The sequence below is a fragment of the Glycine max genome, chromosome 7, assembly GCF_000004515.6.
Source record: "Glycine max cultivar Williams 82 chromosome 7, Glycine_max_v4.0, whole genome shotgun sequence".
Lineage (NCBI taxonomy): Eukaryota > Viridiplantae > Streptophyta > Magnoliopsida > Fabales > Fabaceae > Glycine > Glycine max.
Genome location: NC_038243.2, coordinates 10,373,027 through 10,398,719, shown reverse-complemented (window position 1 = coordinate 10,398,719; position 25,693 = coordinate 10,373,027). Strand labels below are relative to the sequence as shown.

The 25,693-nt window shown below is 31.0% G+C and overlaps 1 protein-coding gene across 1 annotated transcript; it reads right to left on the bottom strand.

Moving 5' to 3' along the window:
- Positions 1-2,912: 2,912 nt before the first annotated feature.
- Positions 2,913-5,898, bottom strand: LOC102666563 (CASP-like protein 4D1). The gene is made up of 3 exons (XM_006584181.1): positions 5,750-5,898; positions 5,093-5,228; positions 2,913-3,164 (listed from the first exon to the last, which is right to left on the bottom strand). The coding sequence occupies exons 1-3, from the start codon at positions 5,896-5,898 to the stop codon at positions 2,913-2,915; spliced, it is 537 nt and encodes a 178-aa protein (XP_006584244.1).
- Between the last annotated feature and the right edge of the window lie 19,795 nt (positions 5,899-25,693).

The window sequence follows — 25,693 nt, the reverse complement described above, 5'->3', positions numbered from 1 at the left end:
TACTGACCTGCCATCACCAAATTTGATGCTTCTTTTCACTGTTTCATCAATTTCACAGAACCAATCTTTATGTCCTGTCATATGGTTTGAACAGCCAGTGTCCAAATACCACCATTCCTCAATGCCTGTTTCACTTTTAACAGTGGTCATTAACATCACTGCTTCTTCATCATCAGAGTCATCTGCATAATGGCCATACTTTTGACAGTTGTAGCACTGAATGTGCTCCTTTGATTTCTTCTTTCCCTTTCTATTGTTTCCTCCTTCTTTCTTTTGATTCTCACTTTTAGAACCACTGCTTTCTTGTTTTTTATACTTCCACTTGCCTTTCCCTTTCTTATTCTTCCAAGAATCACCACCACCTATCTTTTGATTTTTGGCAAGTAGGACTTTCTTGGAATCCTTCTCTTCTTTCTTGATACCTTCTCTATTCTTCATCTTTAATTCGTGTGCTTCCAAAGAACCCAGTAATTGCTCCAATTTCAACATTTCTAGGTCCTTTGATTGTTCAATTGCAGAGACAACATGATCAAAGTTTGGTGTTAAGCCAGTGAGTACCTTTTCCACCTTCATCGAATCGGTCATCACCTCACCACAACTCTTCATTTGGTTTGCTAGAATCACTAACCAGTTTACGAATTGCGCCATCGTTTCATTTGATTTCATTTGAAGCAAACCCAGTTGACGTCGGAGTGCCATCAATCTCACCTTCTTGGTTTGCTTGTCACTGGCGTAAGTTGTAGCCAACACATCCCATGCTTCTTTGGCTGTTTCATAGTCAATGATTTTCTCCAGGATATTTGAATCCACGCATTGATGAATTAGGAAGATTGCTTTATCATCTTTCTTCATCTGTTCACGGTGGGTTGCCCTGTGTGCCTCTGTGGGGTTCGTCTCTAATGGTGTGACGCTGGTGCTTATGATATCAAGCACGCCTTGATATTTGAATACCACCTTCATTTGCGTCGTCCACCTCTCATAGTTGGTTCCATCAAAGATTGGTAGCTTTGCTGGGATTTGGTCGTTGTTCTTCAACATCGCCTTTGTTCACCGTTGTACGCCGCTGTGGATCGTATAGCTCTAGTGCGAATTGTTGGAGTTAATCTACTCTTCTTGGCTGTGGTTTTGGAAGAATCAAACAAGAGAGGGAGAGAGCTTGAATAAAAGAACAATAACAAACTTTTGAATGGGAATTAAAATGCATGAAAAACTGATCACACACACTATTGCATGGGTTTACATGCTATTTATACACTAAGTAAGGCTTAACCATAATTAGTTAACAATCCAACTATTATGGCTAACCTCTAATGCATTTCACAAACTTAACAAAATTGAACAATTACATTTGAATTACACTACTTTTAACATCCACCAAACCAAGTTATCCTTCGTAAATCGTATCCCAAATGCAAGAGACAAAATCATTGAACCCAATCCAGGAAAATGAAAAATTCAGGCGAGAGGGAAAGAAAGTTTTCCTTCTGCGAAGGAGAATTCTAATTCTAATGATATGGTTAATATTAACTTCTCTTGATTCTGACTTTGTCACTAAATATGCGTTGGTAGATAGATAGAGTAAATGAAATAGCTAAATATTTTCAATAAAACAAGATATAAGTATATTTAATATTAACTTCAAAGAATTAAGTGAGTATAGTTATCTCTTTTTTACATGAGAAACACAATCTTTGTCATTTTTTAAATTTATTTAAGACAATAAAAATATTTTTTCGATAAACATCACCAAAAATTTACCTATGAATTACAAAGAATTTATAAGAGTCATGAGCTATTTAATTATAAGCCTAAAAAATTGTGCAAGTTATTTAAAAACATTCACTTAATTTACATCATGCATAAATTAACACCTTGTACACAACATGAAAATGGAGGACAGCCAGCAAATTTCATTACCTCACCTCACGTGTGTCTCATCTCAACTGTGCGTGTGTGCAAATTACATGGCACGCCTAGCAGTAATATTGAGTATTGTGTAATTACCAATTTTCATGAGCCAGTTCTGGTGTGAATTGTTTCGGCATTGTGGATCCAACCTTTCTATTCTATGTGTTCTACATATCATCTTCAATTAGATGGTCTGACTCAAGTTTTTTTTTATAGATAAAGATGGTCTGGCTCTAGTTGTTAATGTAGGAAAGTGAAAAACTTCCCCAAAGCATATAGATATATTAATTAAATAATCCAACGACCAGGATTAGTTGCCATTAACTTGTTTTTCAAAGAAAAAAAACCTTGTTGCAAAGGTTTTAGAATTTAGATAGAAATTTTTATAATTACATGCAATTAAGGTCTACATTAATGCTATATTTAAAACGTGATTTAGTAAATTATATATAAAATATAGAAATATGATTTACTATAATAAACATATAATTATATTTAAAATAAACGTACATAATCGAAACATATAGATATTTCTATATTTTAAATATGTAAAAGGATATGTTTATTTTATTCATATTTTGATATTTTTGTTTTTGATTAATAAAATAAAATATATAATGCATAAGATATATACTAGCTTTTTTATGTCATCACTTAACATTATTAATTGATAAACAAAGACTCAAATAAATTTTTTAAGATTATATATTTGTTGCTAGAATTAAAAGTGAAAAATTATGTAACTAATGGACCAAAATACTCAAACTGAAGTACACAAAGCTCGAAATAAATTTCCACGCACCATCAATAGTATAAATATATAAGCTTACAAATGATTATTAAAGAAAAATGTTATATGATGTATACTACTTGATACTATTTGAAGACAAACAATGGTTTGAGCTTAATTGGTGAAGGCAGGAATGCATGAACTAGCTTTATATATTAGGAGCTGATGAGTTACTTCAATTGATGATTTGCTGCTGAGAAGATAAAATCAACATTTAATTAAAAACGCCTTTGCTTCTGCTTCGATTAATGGAGGAGATGATTGAAACGATAGTCATGGAAAGGCATGCAACAAGGAGAATAGCTGAAGCCACTATGCCTCGAACAAAAAACTTGTCATATGTGGTCCTTGTAGGGTCCTTCTTTGGGGTACCCACAGAGTCAAATATGTCATCGAAGAACTTCTTAAATTCCAAAGACACTGCAAACCCAACACCAACGCCCGTGGCCAGAAGCACGCAAATTACCTGCAATTTCATATATACACCATTCATTCAATTAATTAAACACATTATTCATATATACCAGCATATGTATTTTTAATTGAGTTTAATTATGGTTTATTGTCAATCACAAATCATCGTTCATATGAATTTTAAAATAATTATCATAAAAATTAATAAATTAACTTATGATATATAATTGATTGTGAAGAGGAACCATCTTAGCCCAAGACGAAACAATAAATAGGGACCTCTTATAAACAAGGATTGTAAAATTTAAAAATATTTTTTATCTCTTAAATTTAGTCAATTGTCACATTTGGTTATCTAGATTTAAATTTCTTTCTTCAGTTTCTTAATTTTTTTTTTAAAAAAAGGCTTTTTTAGACCCTTCTATGGTAAATTATAGGTTTAAATACAAATTTAGAAATAAAATGCAACAATCTAAATTTAAAGGATCAAAATTATATTTAAGTCTATTATACGATATAAGCTTAAATATAATCTGATTCTCGTATTTTACTAAATTCGTAATTTTGGTTTTCCTATTTACAAATAGAAATATTTGGTCTCTTTATTTTACAAAATTTATAATTTTGGACATATATTCAATTTGGCTAATATTTATTTCTTTTATTTTTTACATTTTAATTAATTAAATATTTTTTATAATAACTTAAATAAATATGTTAGGTTTAAGATTCAATTGGAAAAAAAATATACCTAAAATGGGAAAATAAAATATAAATATTTTAAAATAAAATAAAAAATCAAAATTACATAATAAGCAAAACAGGAAAGTAAAAATTGTATGTAAACCTAAAATATAAACATATATTTTATTAAAGATAGGGAGTAGAATAGGTGATTTTCGGTGGTGAAGTTTAATGCGACCTGTATTAATAGGTTTTATTATATTTTATGTTTATTTTACCACTTAAATTTAAATGGAGTGAAATGACTAAAATATCCTTAGTGAAAGTTTGGATTGAATGACTTTTATACCCTAGCTTATGGATTTTTGCAATAGCCCATAACTGCCCTAAAATCCCTTTTGGCCTCCATCGTTGTTCCCTGATTGGAAGAAATTCTCAGAACACTGATGCCTTGGAGGATTCCATTTATTGTCTCAAACTCCTAACTTCAACAACCCCAACCTCTTGGGGAACCACACAAATAACTCAACAGCAATATAGACTATTTCTGTAAATTACTTACGCCAATAAGGCTAATTTTGTCAAATACACTTATCTTAATAAATATATCATTATTTTAACTAAGGTTCAGCGAAGTAGCATTTCAAAAATCCTGACCGTCAAATACTAAACTACTTCATCTAACTGTCAACATTATACTTCACCACCAAAAACCACCCATTCTACTTCCCCACCCTAGCCATCGTAAAAACGAATAGACATATAATTTTTAGTTATGTTTGAAAAAATTAACTAAAAAGTTAGGTGAAAGTTAAAAAAATAACTATAGTTAAAAAATTAGTTTATTAAATTATAAATATTTGATAAAACTAATTATTGAAATAGCTGAAAGGTATAAAATGATAGAAAAATAATAAAATAGTAATTTATTTTAAAAAAGATAATAAAGAAATTGAATAAATGTATTGATGATAAAAATAAAAAAATATAAAAAATTAGAAGTTAACATTTTAAAAAAAATACTTTAAATAATATTTCAAAAAAAATTAAAAACTACTAAAGAGACTTATTTAATGCATAATCAAACAAGTTTTTCAAGTAATATATAAAATTAGAAGTTAACTTAAATGTGTTGTTAAATATAATTTAACTTTTTTTTGAACCCTTCAATCATGGGTCCGATGCACTCCTCCAAACAACTCTTAAGGTCGGATATGATTGTGATGGGATAAAAATATAAAATATTTTCTGTTTTTAATTTGTTCAGGCAATAAACTAACAATAAAATGGTAGGACCTTGTCTCCAAAGAAGTCAAATTCTGGCAAGAACCCATTACGTATCAACCTCTTCTGCTTTACCGCATAATATATGGCAAATGGTAACTGCAGTATACAATATGCACCACCAATTATTGCTATCACTGCTTCATACCTGCAGTAAATTTTCACATAAACATGGCACACCAATACATTACATTAATGAATTAAGATTACGTGATAAAATAGTTAAATTTTATTAGATATATGTACTATCAAACAGTATATAAAATTAAATTGTAAATAAAATTAATCAAAATATCAATATCTTCATGCCAATAAGCCATCAAAATTGAACAATGATAAATGTTAACAAAAATGAATCTTAATCTATTCTTTTAAACGCACTTTATTTTTTATTATTGACAAAAATTTATTAAAAATTACTAATTTTTACATGTCTGTTCCTTGTTTAATGAATCTCTATTAATTTTGCAGTTTTCAGTATTTTAATTAATTATTGAATGTGTTAGAGTGTGTTGTTGATTGATATTCCTCTTAAACAATTGTTCCAAACCAAAATTTAGGATCCTAATTAAATATAGTAGAGCAGCATTGAAATTTCAATTATATGATAATCATCATGAATGAATGACTATGGTTATCAACACTAGCTAGCTTGAATGGTTTTCTTACCGGTATGAATAGAAATCTTGAAATCTCAACTTTGTTCCATCATCAAATTTGACCTTGTTAGTAAATAGTAAGGCCACAGTTGCAGCTGAGGCAGCGAGAGCAACAATCCTCAGAAAAAGCATCGAGTTGGCCACAGGTTTGGATACCATGTTTACTTCAAATTAAGGTATTTTCCTCCAACACTATTCTCTTACAATATTGTCTACCAACAGAAACCCCCTTTTTATATGCAATTGTTAATTTCTTTGTCTTTCCACGTTAGCTCCAATGGCATTTGTTTTAATCTACAAAACCGCGTTTTTTACACTCTTCTCACAATACCCCTCATTTGGATGAATGTTGGAGCTAAGAGCAATGCCAATACATGGTTCAATTAATCACCCTTTTGCATAAATAATTTTTTACAACTAATCTCCTTGAAAAAATATATGTAGAAGCTTGTGATGCAGCTATTTTTTTAAAAAACTATTATTATTTGGAAGATTAAAAAATAAAACTGATTTTATTGATGTTTTTACTTTTTTATAAAAAAAAATAACATGATTTTTATAAAATAGAATTTAAGTTGAGCATTTTATTGAAAGGGGTAGGTTTTCTTTGGGGGAAAATGACAAAGAAATTGGATCCATATTCTTTTCGGAAAAGCCGAGAGATTCTAAGGAAATAATAGAAACATTCTTTTTGTTTGTCTTATCTCAAATTAATTTTCGATGACAAGTGATTTTGTGAGCTGTACTGTTCTAAGGTTCCATTAATTTGGATTTGTCTCTCATAGGACTCTGCGAAAGATTTTGAAACTGACAATGTCTTAGGTTTGGACTTTGGAGTCTAAGTTGTTCACAATGACCGGCTTCACGCGGCAAGTAATTATTAGAATTTGTTTACCAGTGCGAATTAGCAGAATGAAAGAAGAATCCATATTATGAGAAATGAACAAAGAGAATATAAAATTATGAAAAATTTTAAATTTTAAGAATTTTAATCACTTCAATTAAATTTTTTTTATTTTTAAAATTTTATGTTTGGATAAAAAAAATTAAAATTACGTGGGTAAAAGAAAATGAGTAATAAATTTTAAAATGGAATTTCGAAAACTTTTAAGTAAAAAAGAGGATGAAGGTTATAATAAAAATAAGGGAACTTTTTGGAGAATTCTTCTGTCAAGAAGATAATTTTAATTTTTCATCTTTTGCGAGGAAATTAAAATTTCACATATTTAGTTGTTTAAAATTCTGTTTTAAAATTTTAAAAAATTAAATTATTCATAAAAAATATCCAAACTATAAATTTTAGATTAAAAAAATTTAAATTTTCTAATAAATTATTTTCCTCAATTAAAATTCTCTATTCATACGCACTTCCGATTCTTATATATTCTTCCAAGTTGCTCTACTTGAATGAATTCTAGATGTTATTTATATTACAATACATATTAAAAGAGTTATTGGTAACGGAGAATACTCATTTCTAAGCCATATCGATATATAATAAATGATTTTTATCTATTTGCAAAAATTGGCAATGTTAATACAAGCCATACGTAACAAATTTCCGCCGTGGCTTGGATTCTTTAAGCCATTTTGTTTTCACGAACCTTCTATCAGTGTTGCTCCAACAGCTTCCAGTTTTTGTTTACATATTTTTTTAGTTCATCTTTACTTTTAAACTGCTATTCATGTACTGTGTAGTTACATACTCTTTAATTTCAATTTTTTAAAACAATAATAATTATTAACTACTAATTATTTTCATTTTTAAATTTGTACTGCATCATCAAAGTAAATTTGACAAAGATGGATTTTTAATAAATTAATCATACCCCCCCCCCCCCCCACCCCTTTTGTCAAAAAAAAAAAAAAAAAACACCTGCATCACCAAAGAATTGATTCAAGAATATTCCCTGGAAAATGTCAGCAATGGGCTTTCTGCCTTTCTCATGTGGATTGGGTTGTAACAAAAGGTCAAAACTACGCATGGTAAGCTTAAGGTCCAGGTTATTCACATCCGTTTTTTGTTTTGTACACTATTTACCATTTTTTTTTACATAAACTAGTTTCAGTAATGTGGTTATGTTCTAATATAATACAGAACTAACTATCACAATGTATAAACAAATTATATTACAAAAACTAATTTCAATAATATATTAAATTAAAACATAACTATGTTATGAAAACTAGATAATTTTCGTAAGATCTGCGAAAGAGTGAAGGTAGAAGGAAACAAGGCTATATATTTAGAGTACATAAAAAAGTGGAGGTATAAAGAGTAAAGAAAGGAAGGTGTAAATAGCATAGGCTAAGCTAAACTGAGCGAGCCCAAATAAGCGAACCTTTTCTAATTGTTTCCAATAAGATAGAAAACTTAAAGGACATTATTTTGCGCAAGCACCGGTCAATTTGTTAATATACCTAGTATAAGATGGACAATTCTAAAATTGTCCTTATGTAAAATTGATATGCATTGTGAATTTATATTATGGATTATCAATCCGTGGGCTTACATTAGTAGATTTATAGATTTATGTTAATAATATATTTTTTTACATATATAAATTTTAAATAAAAACTATAGGTTTCATAAAAATTTATATATGTAAAAAAATACATTATTAAATAAAAATTAATTATAATAAAGTCAAAAAAATACATTAGTAGATTTATGTTAATAATGTTTTTTTTTACATATATAAATTTTTATTAAAAAATTATTTTTATTTACAATTTATATATGTAGACAAATTAATTATTCGTTTTTAGTTTGTCTCTCTTCTCTTCCTCTTTTATTTTTGTTTTTTACAATTCTAGTTCAGACTTTTAGTTTTATCAATAAAATTTTATTCTCTATTTGATTAATGGAAGGCTAAGTTTGCGGCGTTGTTTTTTCTTGAGGATCAAGCACAGTTCTCTTTGAGGTTCTATTATTACTGTTAAATTCTGTTCAGCTTTTCCTCTTCACTAATTAGTCTGAATTTGTTGCTATTAATTCATGCATGCTTAGTGCTTGATTAATTATCTCTGCGCTTAATTTACGTTCATGCTTAGTGATCGTTTATGAGTAATTGGTGTGTGTGATGCTTAATCACATAATGAATGCTTTATGTTAAATTTCGCTTAGTAATTTAATTTAGGGTTGGATTAAGTGGTTGAACTGATAAATGATAAATTCTCGCAACCTAGGATAAGAGACTTGCTTGTGAATCAAGGGGAAGTAACGTATTTTAATTTTGATAATTTCTAATTCAATTTTACTCGTTGTTTAATTTACAAAAGCAAACAACCCCCCCCCCCCCCAATTTGTTACTATTTCCTACTATCTGTTATGAACATTTGGTGTATCATTGCTTGTTGGGAAACAACCTAGGATCACTTCCTAGTTACTACATTTTAATATTTATTTGATTCGGGTACGACCTCGATCAATGGGCCAAATTTGTCTTGTGTATGGATAATGTGCACCAGACTCCATGGACTGGTTCTACATGATTTTGCATCCATTCATAAGGTCGACACAACTCGAGGATCCAGTTACACATCCACTTGTTGTGCAAGATGGCACATATGTCGAACCAGATATGCCTCAATACCTGGTGGCGGCAACAGCTATGGAGGAAGCACCTGCACATGCACCTTATGATGTGGAGCAGCCTAAACATGCAGTGGTAACATATATATTCATCTTACTCTTAATTTCATTTTATTTAAACATGCAATATGGTTATACCTTTTCTGTTGATGTGAATGTCATAGGAGGCTTGTCAAGCAATAGCTAAAAGGTTGGAGCAGTTGTTCAACCTAAGGATAGTGACTGAAGGCATAGAAACATACGATATCATGCAAGACTGCTTAAGGATCGCTAGAGGTGTCATTGTGGATCACAATGTATATGTGTGATCGCGACGAAGGTGGCACATGGAGGACGCATGAAGACATTTGGAATTTTTTAGGAAATGTGTAGACAATGTTTATTATTTTATTTTATTTGACAACATTTTTATTTTAGCAATTTTATTTGAAATGCTTTTTATATTACTATCAAACTGCTTATATCAACACACGTCAATTAAACCACAAACCTTATTTTCCACACATGAATTTTTTTAATAACTTTCTAATTAACTGTAAAGCGTAACACTAAATCCTAGTTTGGAAAACCCCTACTTTTTTATGTTCTACTAAACCCTGGTTTTCACGTCACAGTTAACTCTAACAATGCGCGTAACACTAAACCCTACGTATTATAGTAACACTAAACCATTTGAACGTAAGGTATAATACATAATTATGTGAATTTCCAATGAAACAGTTGTATATTATTATAGTACATGACAATGACATAGGTACCTAAATGTTAACTCTTCACTTAAATCAATATAGTTTGTTTTATACATCATCAAATTTTTGTACTATTGCATTATACTAATATATGGAGTTGGCCACTGCTTTGCCTGAGGATGACAACTTCTAGATCATAATAAAGCTAGAGGCGGTAAGGCACAACATTCTCTTAAATAAACTTGTTACACATGCACAAACAATTTCAAGTTATTATAACACAATTAATTTCATTAATTAAAAAAGAGGATTATGATGAATCTACCTGAATAAAATGATTGTTATACACGTGACCAATACATATTGCGCGATGCACAGAAGAATTTATTGGTGGTTGACTTCTAAGAGGAAAAAAACATCATGCTTTATTGCAGAGATAGAGATACAAGGATAACATTATACCTTGATTCAATGACATATCCCATGTCGGTTATATTCATGCACTTATCCATAGTAACTTGCATGAACCAGTTATACGGATTACATTATTTAAAATAAATTTTAAATAAAAAAGAAAACATAAATTACATACCATGGATAATCCATCAACAAGTAGGGGCCTCTTTAATTCCTCATATTTGTCTATGTCACCAAGGAGGTTGATATACTCATCAGACCATTTGGTAAGTTCTTTAAGCAAATGGTCGTGAACCAACGACCATGAATCTTCACCCACACTTAATAAGACAGCAATTGCACGATATCCATAGTTACCATCATCTTTGACATTGACAATATTTTCAATGGAATTGTGAATGCACGAATGAAATTGATCCAACATCGGCATAATCCTTCTTGGAATTGCCTGGTCATATGATGATGTACTACGTTTGATTGAAGAATTATTATTTTGCACAGAATGTAAAGCATCAACATACTCCCAGTAAGATGTATCACGCTTCGTTGATCTTTGATGTTTGGTCATAGGTTTCTTCTAAGCCCCTTTGGTGTTGACCTTTTCTAGAGGAGGACACATAGAGTTTAGATCAAGGTAGGAAATTTCCCAGAGTTCACTCTTTAGAGTAACTTTGTCACAAACATCAAGCTCTTCAAATCACTTGGATATGGTTTTCATCTCTGCCTTTATGGTCACTTAGGGCTCAGATAACCCTTGGTCTGAAAAATTTAGCCTCCACCAAAACATATGGATTGTCTCAAGTGATATGGTACCAACAACATATTTGGACAGCTCACATGCACATGGAAGACCGTGAGTAGTTCTTATGACACATCCACAATTAGAAGGGTTTTTGTCAGCATAATGTACATGCTCAAACTCAACGACAATATGATTTAAAGCATACCTTGATACCATGCCAAGTAGCCTCTTGTATATGGTAACTTTAAAAACATGTCCAACCACATGTGTACTTGCCTCAAAAGATGCTTTAATTTCAGTGTGTTGCAGCATGATCATGTTGTTCATGGCTTCCCAAACACTACATAAGTCTCCAAGGCTATTCTGTAATAGTCTTTTTAAAACCAAATGAGCAAATTCAACCCTGTATATGAAATACACAAAAAACAACAAACAAATACAAGTATTTTTATCCATTAATTCCTAAATCGTAGTAAAAAAATGAAAATTTTCATACCTGTTTGTTGTTGTGTTTCCTAAGCACATGACTGTTCGCTCTTCGGCAAACTTAATCGAAAAATGTACCGAGTCGCGCAAGTAATATAAAACGGTAAGAATCGAGTATCGAATCACAGGGAACTTGTTTCATTCAAAAAATATGTGTTCAATGAGCAAACATTTGTTTAAAGCAGTAAATATTAAATGGGATTTTTATATGAAAATCTAATTAACTATAAACTAAAATATCTAGAAGTTGAGAAGTAAAAACAGTCAAGTAAAAAGCGTTGGGTCATTCTACTGAACTTGCTTTGATGTTGTTAAAGGTTTTTCTCTATTTAACGTTGTTTTAGTGTTCTTATGTTGAAAAATTACCCAATCCAAGATCCCTCGAGTGAATAGGCCTAACTCTATTTAAACCTCGTCCTTGATCCCTCAACAAACTTAGTTTAAATGAGTTGCGTTAAGATTACAACATAATAAAGACTAAATCACTGCACTTCATTCCTAGACATACGGTTTTCTAACTTGTTCTATCAAGTTCTAAGGCTTTAAAGCACTTCCCAATGCTAAAAATCCTAACTATACATACAAATGAGTGATCAAGCCACAATCATGTAAAAATAAGCATAGATAGAAGCAATGAACACATAAGAACATCATTAAATAGATAGTAAAAGAGTATTACATCAAAGGTTCAGCATAACTCCCCAATAAGAGATTTAGCCTTCCATTACAAGCAATGAACTTTTCAACACAAAGTACAGATTTTTAGGGAAGAAAATGGTTGAGGATGTCTCCTTCAACCTCTAGAACCCTAATCTCACCCCTCTAACCTAAACTCTCTTGGAGGCTGGTGGTTTGTCGCTTTAACTTATTCTCTTGCTCTATTTTTCGAATCCCCCTTTATTTTATGTCAATTTCAGTGTTTTAAAGGCTCCTTGACGTTTCAGATTCTGAAGGCTCGCTAAGCGCGAGTTAGTGAAATCTGGCTTAGCGAGTTGGGCGTGCTGAGCGCGAGAAGGGACAAAAGACTCGATGAGCGAGCTGGCGGCATGCTGAGTGTGCATCTCTCTGGCTGATCCTCTTCTATGGTTTCCTAACACGCTAAGCGAGTTGTGTGCCTCGCTTAGCGGATGTCACTCGCTAAGCGCATATGGCTCGCTTAGCGAGACACCAGCTGCTTGAACCTCCTTCTTCTTTTAGCCTGAAACTGAAGTTGATTCACCTTAATTCACAAAATTGGGAGTATCTACTGAGTAAAATCAAACTAAACATGAAAATATGTATAATTCCTACAAAAAGAACCATAAATTGGGGGGAAGATGCAAATTTCATGCAACTATTAAATACAAAAGTTAGTCGTAAATAACGACTAACAAACTCCCCCAAATTTACAGTTTTGCTTGTCCTCAAGCAAAGAAATATCAGTTTACTTGTCCTCAAGTGACAAAAATCATAGTTGTTACTCAAAAATGTGTTTGCTCCAAAGCATTCAATCACATGACATAAGTGGCAAGCAATACTTCAATCAACAGCTCTTCATAAAGATATGCAGAATTTCAAAGATATGAGCATGATCATTAAGCAACACAAGTGAAATAAGCTAGCAAGCAAGACAGGTATCAAGGACGGTTCATCAAGCCTAATTCTCACGGTCACTGTTTCTCTCATAAGCACAAGTATTCAAGTCTATTCTTCAATCAACAACCAACACAAGTCTCAACTTTTGCATTTCATCTCATGACATACGATCACAAACACACAATTTGAATCTGAAGGACTTTCTTGGCTTGTAACGAGGCTAGGCTGCAAACAATTCATGGTTTTTCTAGGATGCAAAATTTAGGTTCTAGGAAAGCATTCATCCTTAGATTACCATTTTCTTTTATTCCCAGCTTCTATTTAAATGCCACAAACATATAAGACACTTAACTTAAGTAACAACTCACACATACTTTTATTCTTGAATTTTCTTTTTTTTTTTAGCAGTTTTTTTACTTACTGCTTCTTTACATAATTTTTTTTGTGTGATTCTTACTTCTCTTACCATAATTACCATCACCCAACATCTTCCCCCAAATTTGGGACAAATTTGCTTTGAACCATGATGCTCTCCTACAACCTAAAGAAAGGTAGATGGAGATTATAATTCAACAGGCTCAAGGTTCACTTCAATCAATCATATTTAAGCTTAAAATGGGTGCAAGGGATTCATCATTCATGAACAAGGTAAGCTATTTGGCTAAGTGGCTAATTCAATCAATCACGGCTTTGATCATTTCCAAAATCATGCATTCATTTAGTATTTAGAGATTCATGCAAAAATCGGTACTCAATGCTAGTCGTTCTCTCACAATTAAGGTTCGCACAACTCACCGGGTTATGGCTAATGATTGCCTTCACAATTTACCTATCAAACAAACTAACAATTTCACTCACATCCCTAATTCATGTTCTTTCTCTTCTAATTACCGCATACTTATTCAAAGCACGTGATCTAACATCACAATTCACTCAAGTCATGCAATCGATCAATTTCAAAAAATTCACAAACACAGAAATTTCAAACCAACATAATCCACTGCATATATAAATGTAAATTGTTTTAAAAACTGTCAAATTTGCTAAATAAGTAAATAAACTAAACTAAAACTGGAATGTAAAAGTTGTATCTAAATAACAAAAAATAAATAATGTCCTATCATCAATCATCTTGCGCCTGTGCAGGATCATCCTGAGGTATGGAGGGGGCATCCTGTGTTAGACAAGTGGCCTCAGATATATTAAGAAGGGGGGGGGGGTGAATTAACATATCACAAACTTTTCCTAATTAAAAATTCTATTTTGATTTTAACCCAAATCCCAAGATTCCTTTCAAAAATGAACAATCAAATAATTATGCAAATTAAACTTATTGAAAAGAAGCAATAAGCAATAAACAATAAAAGAGTTTAAGGGAAGAAAGATTGCAAACTCAGATTTATACTAGTTCGACCACACTCTTGTGCCTACGTCCAGTCCCCAAGCAACCCGCTTGAGATTTATACTGGTTCAGCAGAACTCCCCAATAAGAGATTTAGCCTTCCATTACAAGCAATGAACTTTTCAACACAAAGTACAGATTTTTAGGGAAGAAAATGGTTGAGGATGTCTCCTTCAACCTCTAGAACCCTAATCTCACCCCTCTAACCTAAACTCTCTTGGAGGCTGGTGGTTTGTCGCTTTAACTTATTCTCTTGCTCTATTTTTCGAATCCCCCTTTATTTTATGTCAATTTCAGTGTTTTAAAGGCTCCTTGACGTTTCAGATTCTGAAGGCTCGCTAAGCGCGAGTTAGTGAAATCTGGCTTAGCGAGTTGGGCGCGCTGAGCGCGAAAAGGGACAAATGACTCGCTGGGCGAGCTGGCGGCATGCTGAGTGTGCATCTCTCTGGCTGATCCTCTTCTATGGTTTCCCAACATGCTAAGCGAGCTGTGTGCCTTGCTTAACGGATGCCACTCAATAAGCACATATGGCTCGCTTAGTGAGACACCAACTGCTTAAACCTCCTTCTTCTTTTAGCCTGAAACTGAAGTTGATTCACATTAATTCACAAAATTGGGAGTATCTACTGAGTAAAATCAAACTAAACATGAAAATATGTATAATTCCTACAACAAGAACCATAAATTGAGGGAAAGATGCTAAGTTCATATGAATATTAAATACAAAAGTTAGTCGTAAATAACGACTAACGATGACCTTATTCGTCCAGACTTTAACAAATCTTTCTTTGTGGGGAATCATCCATGTTTGGTGGACATAGTCAATAAACATTGGCCATGGTGAATAAGCAATTTCAAACTTCTTAAGGCAATCATCGAATTGATGCTTGAAAGGAGAATCAATCAAACTCCCCCATGCATCCATGACATAATCCCATGCATTTTTTTGACCAATTAAGGATCTACATTTTGCCTTGACATTCTTGTCGATGTGAAACCTACACAACAAGTTGGTACACTCAGGGAATATAATTTTCACTGCATTCATCAATGCTAAGTCTCTATTGATAACAATAACTCCATGGAGGACATCACTTCTTAGAAAAAGACCTCGAAAATGTTCTAGAGCCCCATACCATATTATTTACACGTTCTCCCTCCAAATAGGCAAAACCAGCAAAGAATGTCATTCTCATTGATGTCACATCAACAAAGTCTAGTAATGGGAGCCTATACCTGTTTGTTTTGTAGGTATTATCTATCAAAAATACCAAATTACAGGCATTGCATGACTTCATTGCATCAAGATGACACCAAAAGATATCACATACAACATCTTCATCTTTTAATCTATGCCAATGAATATACTGATCCCGTTCAAGAAGCTTCATTAGTTGTTGCATTTTAGTATCATTGTCTCTTATGGAAGAATGATATGCACTTTTTGCATTGTATATTTGTTTGATTGTTGTATAACTATTGGCATTGTGCTCCTTTAGCGTTAGCAGAATATTTCTTGGCTTTACTATTGACTTTGTCATATCAGCAATAACTGTCTTTTCATCCCTAGTCAACCGACCTGCGTATGAATGTCCAACTAATGACTTTTCCATTTCATGATTATGACTCCCACACATTAACTTCACCATCCATCATTGGCCTCCAACCACTGGTTTTCCACGAAACTTAAAGGGACACCCACATTTTTTACTGCTAGTATTTTTTCTTACAAAATCTTTCTTCCTAAACCTATACTGGCCACTCCTTTCACAACCAATTAAGACAAATGAAGTCTTTCCTTTCATATCAGTGTTTGTGTTTGACCTCATAATCACCGCCACAAATCCAATTTCATAAGCAACAAATCGAGCCCAATGTAGAACATCATCTCGGGTAACAAACACCTACAATGCAATCCACACAAGTTTAGTCTTCAAGGGACATTCATTTTATTACTTTAATAACAATAAATCACATTAATATCTGAGAAGTATTGAACGCATCAGAACAATCAACATTTTTTTCATTCACACCAACTTCGTCTTCATTTTGTTCATTCATATCAACTTCTTCAGGCATTATACTATCATATATCCATTGATCTTCGTCTATCTTAACAAGACATTAAAAAATTTCAACATCACAAACAAACAATTCCTAATCGCACCATACATATACTATTACACAAAACCCTACGTAATTTATTATTGCATATAATATTATAAAACATTAAAATTGATAACCCTATATATTAAAACTCAATAACATCAATTTTTTCTACTTACAATTAATAACCATATAATACATAAAAAATTATAATCGAATCATATCAAGCAAAATAAATTATATTATTCGATAATTCATAAAACTATGACCACAAAAAACAATCAATTTTAGACCACAAAAGCTCAAATAAATTATACATAAATTGCAAGTGTAAATTATTTTACAATTAATACCATTTGCAAAATATAAAAATAAATACTTACAAATTAATTATCTATCTACACTTATTTAAAAATATTTAAAATAATAATATGAATTACATTTCAAATAAACAAATAATTTTTTTATACACATTAATTTAATTTATTTTAACAATTATATTAAAATATTTTTAATGTAAAAAAATTCAAAAAGTTAATATTTCTTTTAATTAAAAAAATTAAAAATCCATATAACTCACACGAATTAACTAATATGTATGAGTTATACGGATTACGTAATTCGTATAACTCATACAGATTAGTTAATCCGTAAGTTATATAAAATTTACAAATTAATCAATCCACAAGTTTTATATAACTTAAGGATTCTTTAACCGTATTTTACGAAAAATAAAAATAAAAAATAAGAATACCGACGTACCTTCGAAGCACCTCCATTAACAATGAAATCAACCACTGCCACAACTACCACCGATGTACCTCTGTAAAACTTTTACTTCGACCGAAGCGGCACAATGAACCTCTCATGATGATGAAAAAATAAGAAGAAATCAAAAAAACCAACGAATGAGTGCGCTACTGTAAAAAAATTACTTAAAAGAAAACAGAAAACACAAAAGGTTATTTTCAGAATTTTATTTTAAGCTAGGTGCACAAGCAATATGTCTGGTGCACCTAGCAACACCCCGCAACAAGTAGTTGAAAATTGGGCCATCAAGAAAAAACTATGAATCGAGCAACCAAACCCAAAACAACTACTATGCAAGTAATGAAATTGAAAATCACAAAAAAAAAAAAAAAGATAAATGCAAATGCAACACAATTACGGGAAAAAAAAATTCATATTCCAAAAACCCTTTGTATTAATTTCTTGGAACCTTCTTGATCTTCATCCCATTATTTAAAAGCCATTCAGGATAAGCTCCCCGAGTAGAATATTATATCTCTTGTTGGCCTTTAGAGATATAAACATCGGTACCTGAGCCTAGGTATTGGAGAAATGGACCAATTTTCACGATAGATATTCCAATTTTTCATAAAGCAAGTTGAGATCATAGTGAAATTATTAAGAGGACACTTGTTAGCTAAATAAATGGACTAATTCGATCAAAAATTAAAGTGATTTATATGAAAGCTATTTCGCTTAACCTAAATGCCTTTCTGCGCCTAATAATTTTATCTTTTCTAGAATATGCATTTGCCAATATATCACAACAACTGCTTGTATTTCATTGAGTTAGTTATATTACTTTCTATGTAAGCATTGGTTAACGAGTTTATAAGATGACCCAATTCCAAGCACTAACTTGTATCTATATCAATAATTTTAAGCAACATGGAAGAGCATTCTTCCTTCTATATATATATATAAAACAAAGTGTGGCTGCAGGCACAAAAACTGAATTTGGATATAATAATCTCTGGATGAATGTTAATTACAGCCTGAGCCGGAAACCTAACAAATTAAAGGAATGTATAATATTTGTGACCCATCCTTAGTTCTATATATACAGTTTTATTTGATTCATCTTATAAAGTTGGACTATATTAATCTCGTCTTCCAAAATATATGAAGCAGTGGGTGCAATACATAGAATAATTTTTCTAATTTAAGAATCAATAAAGTTATTTTTGTAAAGAAGAGTGTATAATTAAGGAAAAATGCATGGATAAATTTTATAGCTATGTCGATTTAACAAGTAAGATCTACTGCCATTTAAAAAATTAGCTAAAATGTGTTAGATGTGAGGATAATTAAGAACCTAGTCACCCTCTACCCCATGGTAATCACATAGCTTAAATTTGAATCCAAGAATCTGAGTTATTTATAAATTTTATGTAAGGGGCTCATTAAACTTAGCAGCCAGCTCTAATCCTTTTCACCCTTTATGTAAGGATTTATAAAAAGAAATTATATAATCATTTAATCATAAATAATTATATATGATAAATTTATTAACTTTTATAATAATTATATAAAAATTATTTTATCATAATTTTTAATTAACTGACCGTATAAAACTTTTCATATTCGTAGCGCATACAAATTAAACTCATGAAAGAAATATATTACTATAACATGGACAACACAACAAAATGTCATGTTATTTACAGAAAACTTATAAAATTTATGGATAAGTTATATGAACAAATTAAAAATACATATTTTCTCCAATAATACTTGAATTTAATTAATATTTTGACCTTGTAATCGTTTTTATACTAACTTCCCATAATAGATTGTCATTTAATTATGATAAAACTATTGTTATAGTAATACACATATTTTACATAATTCTGCATTTTCGATGTCAATATGTCACGCACACATTCAAAAAGTTTTTGTTCGAGAGTGAAGTATTTATGTTTCTTTAATATAGAGTATCCCAAAATGACTTAGCAGAAGAATGAAAGATATGATGCTAGTTCATGCGTATTTATCTCTAAAGATAGATCGGTCCATGACTTGGGAGTGTCATCTTATTTTTACAGTATAGGCAAATTACTAAGGCTACAATGCATAATTTGAACATAGTTTTCTTTTGTAAAAGTATGGGACTTTTTTGATCTTTCGGATTTGATGCTTTGACTTTTGGACTAGCACAAGCAAACTGCTCTTTTTGGATTTAAAGATAGGTATCCCCCACTCACATGGTTTGTTTCATGAGTTATCACTATTCAACTTGCTAGAGAAAATTCTCATTGAGGGTTGTGGATCAAAAGAGATGCCTAAAAATTAAGAAGGGCCCCAACACCCAAATAGATTATTAGGGTTTGTTGGCTAAACTTTTTCCATATACATTAGACAACTTTACCATATGAAGACTTCTAAAAATCGGCACCTAAAAACATTTACACACAGCACAACAAATTCATGGAACCTTTAGATCCTTCCTTGCAAAGCATATGTCAATTCATGGAAGGCTTTTGTGTTGTAAATAACACCTTCGTTATCTTTATTCTTTCCATTGTGTGTGACATGTTACCACTTATAACTTCTTTTTGGTTACTTTTTGTTTGTTTTACTTTCCCAAAATGCTTTGAGACCCAAGAAAACACGGAAATTCCATGCACTTAGGTTGCCATGTCATGATTCATGCAAAGCTGGTCTCATTTGGTTTGATGCACTCATGGGTGATTATAAGCCCATACTTTTAGGGCTTTTGTCTTTCATGTGAGATGATCCAGCCACCATCATGGTTGAAGGTGATGGAGAGGCACATGGAAACTAAAAAGGTCATCTTCCCACAAAAGAGTACACATTACAACCAAAAAGAAAAAGAGAAAAGGGACGAAAAGAAGAGAGAAAAAAATAATCAACAAAAAATAAAAAAAGGTAAAACAGCCCACGCTCCCCTGTCCTACTAGATAATGCTCCTCCTCAACACTCTCATTCAAGATCTTATTTATTTCTCCTCGTTGGGAAGAATAAAGGAATCAAACACTGCTCTGTCCCTGAGTTGGGTGTAGAGGTATGTGTTATAGAGACACTTAGATAGTGAAAGCTAGGGAGAGAAAAAAGAAAAAGAAAAAGAAAAGATGATCAAGAGAGTGAGATTAATGTATGCAAGGGCATAAAAGAATCACGTAAACCAAAACCAACCATAGTACGAAAAATCCAAGTAGAGTCATACTTTTTTTAACACAAGTGACAAATTAATATTTCCAAGGAATTCTAGCTAAATTGATGTGTGTGTATGTCTCTTTCTATTTGACATATCTCCATTAGCGGAGAGAAAGAAATCATTCCCATAACATAAGCTTATCTAATTACAACCCCCCTCTTCGTGTTCGAGTAGTTATTTTCATCATTGTATTCTTAAACACTGGCCCTCATTATTGTTGGCTGCCACAAAGATGCATCATTTTTTATAAATCCCTACCAATGGTTTTCTCCGGATAAAAAGTTGAATCATGTGCTCATCACAGCTGCTTCGTCCCACCATTATTCCTAAATAGTAAATACCCCTCCACAAATAAAAGGAAGACACGAATATTACCCAAGTTCCATTTGGGTTTCTTAACGAATATTTTTGTATTCTTATTTTGTGCTTCACTGTGCAATTGGAAAACAACATTTTTTTTTTCATACAATTGTAAAAACATGTTCATACAAACTACTTAAAACCCCTCAACACAATGACCTTTTTTTTTCTTACCACCAATTAACATATCCAAACAACTGAAATAAAAACAGATATTTTTTTAAATTATTTATGGGAATTTTTTTGGTATAAAAAACAATAACTTAAATAGTTAATTAAGTAGAGCCATGATGTTCTATTAAGGAAAATCTAAGGTTTACATGGATAATGCTTGTTTTTCAGTTATCAACTGATAAACTTATGGCCAATATGTTTTTGGCACCTCAATATTTCAAAATGTTGATTTTAAGTCTTCACATTCATGAAAAGTAACGTGGTTTTAATCTCTTGTTGGGGACAAAAAAAATGTGCTTCTATCAAGATATAGGGATTAAAAATATAAAAAATAAAAGATAAAATTAAAGAAACTAAAAATAATATTTCAAATTTGAGGGGTCAAAATTTTATTTTATCTTAGATTTATTAACAAAGATGCAAATAGATGATACACAAAGAGTACCCATCAATGCACCACAACACAAAACTACCTATAGAAAAGTGAGCAATCCAAGAGAAACATGATAGTACTACATTCCAGGGGGTTAGTATACCAATATGACAACAGGAAGCTCTCATTCTCTGATTTTGCTTTGAACCATACCCACGAGAGAGTTAATTATCAAAATTCGTTAACTATAGGAAGTCAAAGTGAATCTATAGTTTGGAATATATAATATTGTTTCTCTTAAGCCACAATTTCCAAACCACCACATAATAGTAATATCCAAACCCTTTTATTTTATTTTTTTTTCTTTCACCATATCCCTCTATGATGGAGGTATTATTAGGTTGACTTGTTTTAATAAAATTAAATAACTATGTCCATTAAATCTGAGAACATTTTAAATCTTATAATGATTATATCAATAGTTTAATTTTTGTTAGACAAAGAGTATATAACACATATAGGTTAATTCAACACTAAACTGTTAACATAATTCTTGTTCTAATTATAGTAGTATAGGTAGTATCAATGTAAAGCGTATAATAGGAAATGGAGAAAAATATGTGCCTTACTTTTTTTTTTTCTTTTAGATAAAAATTATTCAGCAGTACTAATGACAAAATAAGTGTTTCCTATTTTAATAGCCCAAAGTATAAAAACAGTTCTTTTTTAATGCTTTCGAAAATTAAGGCAAATATTTAATGATGATTATATTGATTGATTAATTAGTTCTCCACGAATATTACCTTCTGTCGTTGTCACACTTCCTTGAAAAGAGAAGTATCATTATCTTATGCCTACTTAATTAGACGTCAGAGTGGATCAATTAGTGCATGTGCATTGATTAATTATTAAATCAAGTTTTCAACGAGAGAAAAAGTGTACGTGTTCAACGATCGAAAAAGCTTTTGCTCCTTGTATACATATATAATGAAAATGCTCATGTATATGAGCCACAACTATTAGCAGGAATTGATCATTATTAGGACATATGCATAGACAAGAACTAAAGGGCCATGTAGCCAACATATCACACCCCCTTCACCACTTTGTCATAGGGTTTATGATACGATGATGAACAAGATATGTTTGTCTTGTGCAAAGTGATTAAAAGATCCAAGATCATTGTGTGGAATTCAGAGAAGTCTCTTATATTTGTCCATATATATTTCAAACAATTAAATGAAACAAAAAAACGGGATAGCATATATAGGGCAGCTGGTGATTATTATCAAACCTGGAAACATGAGAAGACAGGTGGCTTCAAATCAGGACATCCTCACAGGTAGAAACAATGATATAATACACACAGCGGAGTTATAATAATTAATAGAAACAATAAGTTATTGATGCATGTGCTACTTAATTCAAAATAAGATTTTAGATTTAAATATAATAAATGAAAAAATGTGATTAAAGTGAGAGAATTTTATTTAGTCAATTAATTTTTTTAATAAAAATTAATTATTGACAAAACTGATAAATATTTATTTATTTATATTAATAATATGATAAAAAAATAATTAATGAGGAAAAAAAACTATTTAGAGGCCCCTCTTTCTTATTGAGACAAAGACAATTTAAGAATATAATACATATTGATGAAAAGATCTCATCCCCACTCATTCATTGTGAACCCCACCACACCCTTATTTCTACCCATTCATTTTCTGCCCATTATGATCATTTCAACCTCAGTGATAATGACCGGTCAAAACTTGATTGATCACCTAAAGAAAGAATACATATACATGCAATCAAAAGGTAAAATCTAAAGAAAATTGATCATGCATATATATGTGTCTCCCTTTTTTTTTTTTCTCAAGGTGGTCATTAGTCTCTTCATCAATCAGTTTTTTTTCTTCTTCTTGATAATAAGTAATAACATAACCATTATGAGTCATCGATGCTTCTTTTACTAACTGAAATGGTGCTTGCCTCGTAAACAAAGTCCAGAGTCAAACAGCTTTTCCCTACACGGAATATATATAGGCCCACTTTATTTTCCCATTTCAATTTTTTTTATTCATTTTTCCATTTCAATTTAACTATGAAAGCTATACATTATGTTCTCCAATTTAACTTACTTTTTTCTTGTTTAATTCTTCCCAATGTTCCAAAAAAAATTGAATGTCATGGAAATTTCTAGAAAGTATCTATTAGGGAAATATTTTTTGCTTTACTTATAATATAATGACTGACTTATAGGGTAATTAACTTGGCAAGTAAAAGAAATTGATAAATTGATATAAAAAAAAATAATAAGCAAGTAGAAGAAATCTTTTATGCTGCTAAGCATATCTTGTATTCCTGCATGTTGCCTATAGTCTTTTTTTTTGTCAACAATGCTGCCCATGGATGAACATGGACTAACTGCAGTGGGAATTTATATTTGTCTTGGTCTGGAAATTTGAATATTTGGGTCAGGTGTTCTGAGTTATTTAAGGAAAATAAGAGATTGTAGATTGCGGCAGTCCCCATTATATGTTATTAGATGCTTGTTTCTTTGTAATCTCACGTCAATTTCATAATAGTGTTAATATCCACTTGATTAGATAGTGGACTGTTATGCCTTGGGAAACTAGATTATACCAAGCTGATTCATTCTTTACGATTCTTTATGATTAGACCATATTGTCTTTCTCATTCAAAAGTAGTAGCATAGCTAGATACCTAATGGCCTAATTCTTCTAATTACTTCAAAACAAATTCTTCAATATTCATGATGATGTCTTTTCCAATTATTTCAGTGACCAAACTCGTCACCAATGTGGATAGAATCATGCAGTGTCTACCAACTTGATCAAATTATTTTATTAGTTTTATTCTCACGACATTCAGCTTGATGTACTGCATTAGCTATGCTCAACCATCAAGTCATAAGTGTATATTCTATCCAAATAATATATTCACTGTCTAAATTAATAAAAAGAAGACGTGGGCAACATCGATCCTCCTCCTCCTCCTCCTAATAATAATAATAAATTGAGTTACCGAATTCAAACAAATAAAGCATCACCATTATTAATTTGTAGATCCCTCCCCAAATCGCTATCCATATAAACATGCATGAAAAATTAAAAAGGAAAATAATTTTTTTTTCACGTCAAGGATATCCTTTAGTGGATTGTCAAAAACAAATTTCTTTGGATATTATTAAAGTTGGTTTTATCTTTTACTAGCATTGGTTATTTTCATACACAAATAGTCTGTAATTGGATTATAATTAATATACTTAAAATACCCAATCATTTACCAATTCTAACGAATTTTATAAATAAAAGAAAAGAATATATAATACCGAGAGCTCATACGAGTTAAGACATGTTCTAAGGTTTAATAATTAAGTTTTTATTCTCTTAATTTTTTAAATTTTATATTTAGTCTATCAATTTTTTTACAACTGAGTCGCTATTAATTTTTATCGGTATTTTTAGTCTCTCTAAAAAAATTGTTCATTTGCAATTGCTCATTAATTTTTATTACTCAAAAATTAGTCTATACTTTATCCATTTATAGTTCCCATATTAATGAATAATTTTGAACAATAAAAAAATAAAAAAGGAACTAAAATTAAGAGAAAAATAAAGAGACTAAAAATGATAATAGAAAATTAACATAGTATTAATAGAAAAATAAAGAGACTAAAAAAGTTGAAAATTAAAATCTAAAAAAGTTAAAGAATTAAAAATTTAAATTTAAAGGATGACACTTTACAACTCACTTGAGTGCCTAAGGTTTTATACGTACTTTTTGAGATATTTTGAGATGAGTGAAAATTAACCTATACTATTTATGTCACATTTTCAATTATTTCTTAGGTTGGTTTCCTAACGAAAGGTCTTTGCCCTTTTGTAAGCTCATAAAATTGTTGTTCCACTAGACAATTTTATGAAACATAACATTTTGAGAAATTCAAGTATTTGTTGCCACCTAACTTTCACATTTTTTAAAATTTTCTTACAGTTTAAAAAAATTTACACATTTTGGCACTCCATTAATTACTCATCC

Excerpts from the sequence above, each read along its gene's own strand:
- LOC102666563 (XM_006584181.1), bottom strand. The coding sequence starts at position 5,898 with ATGGTATCCAAACCTGTGGCCAACTCGATGCTTTTTCTGAGGATTGTT. Across the intron at positions 5,229-5,749 it reads CAAGATTTCTATTCATACCG|GTATGAAGCAGTGATAGCAA; the intron begins GTAAGAAAACCA and ends AATTTACTGCAG. Across the intron at positions 3,165-5,092 it reads TTGACTTCTTTGGAGACAAG|GTAATTTGCGTGCTTCTGGC; the intron begins GTCCTACCATTT and ends ATGAAATTGCAG.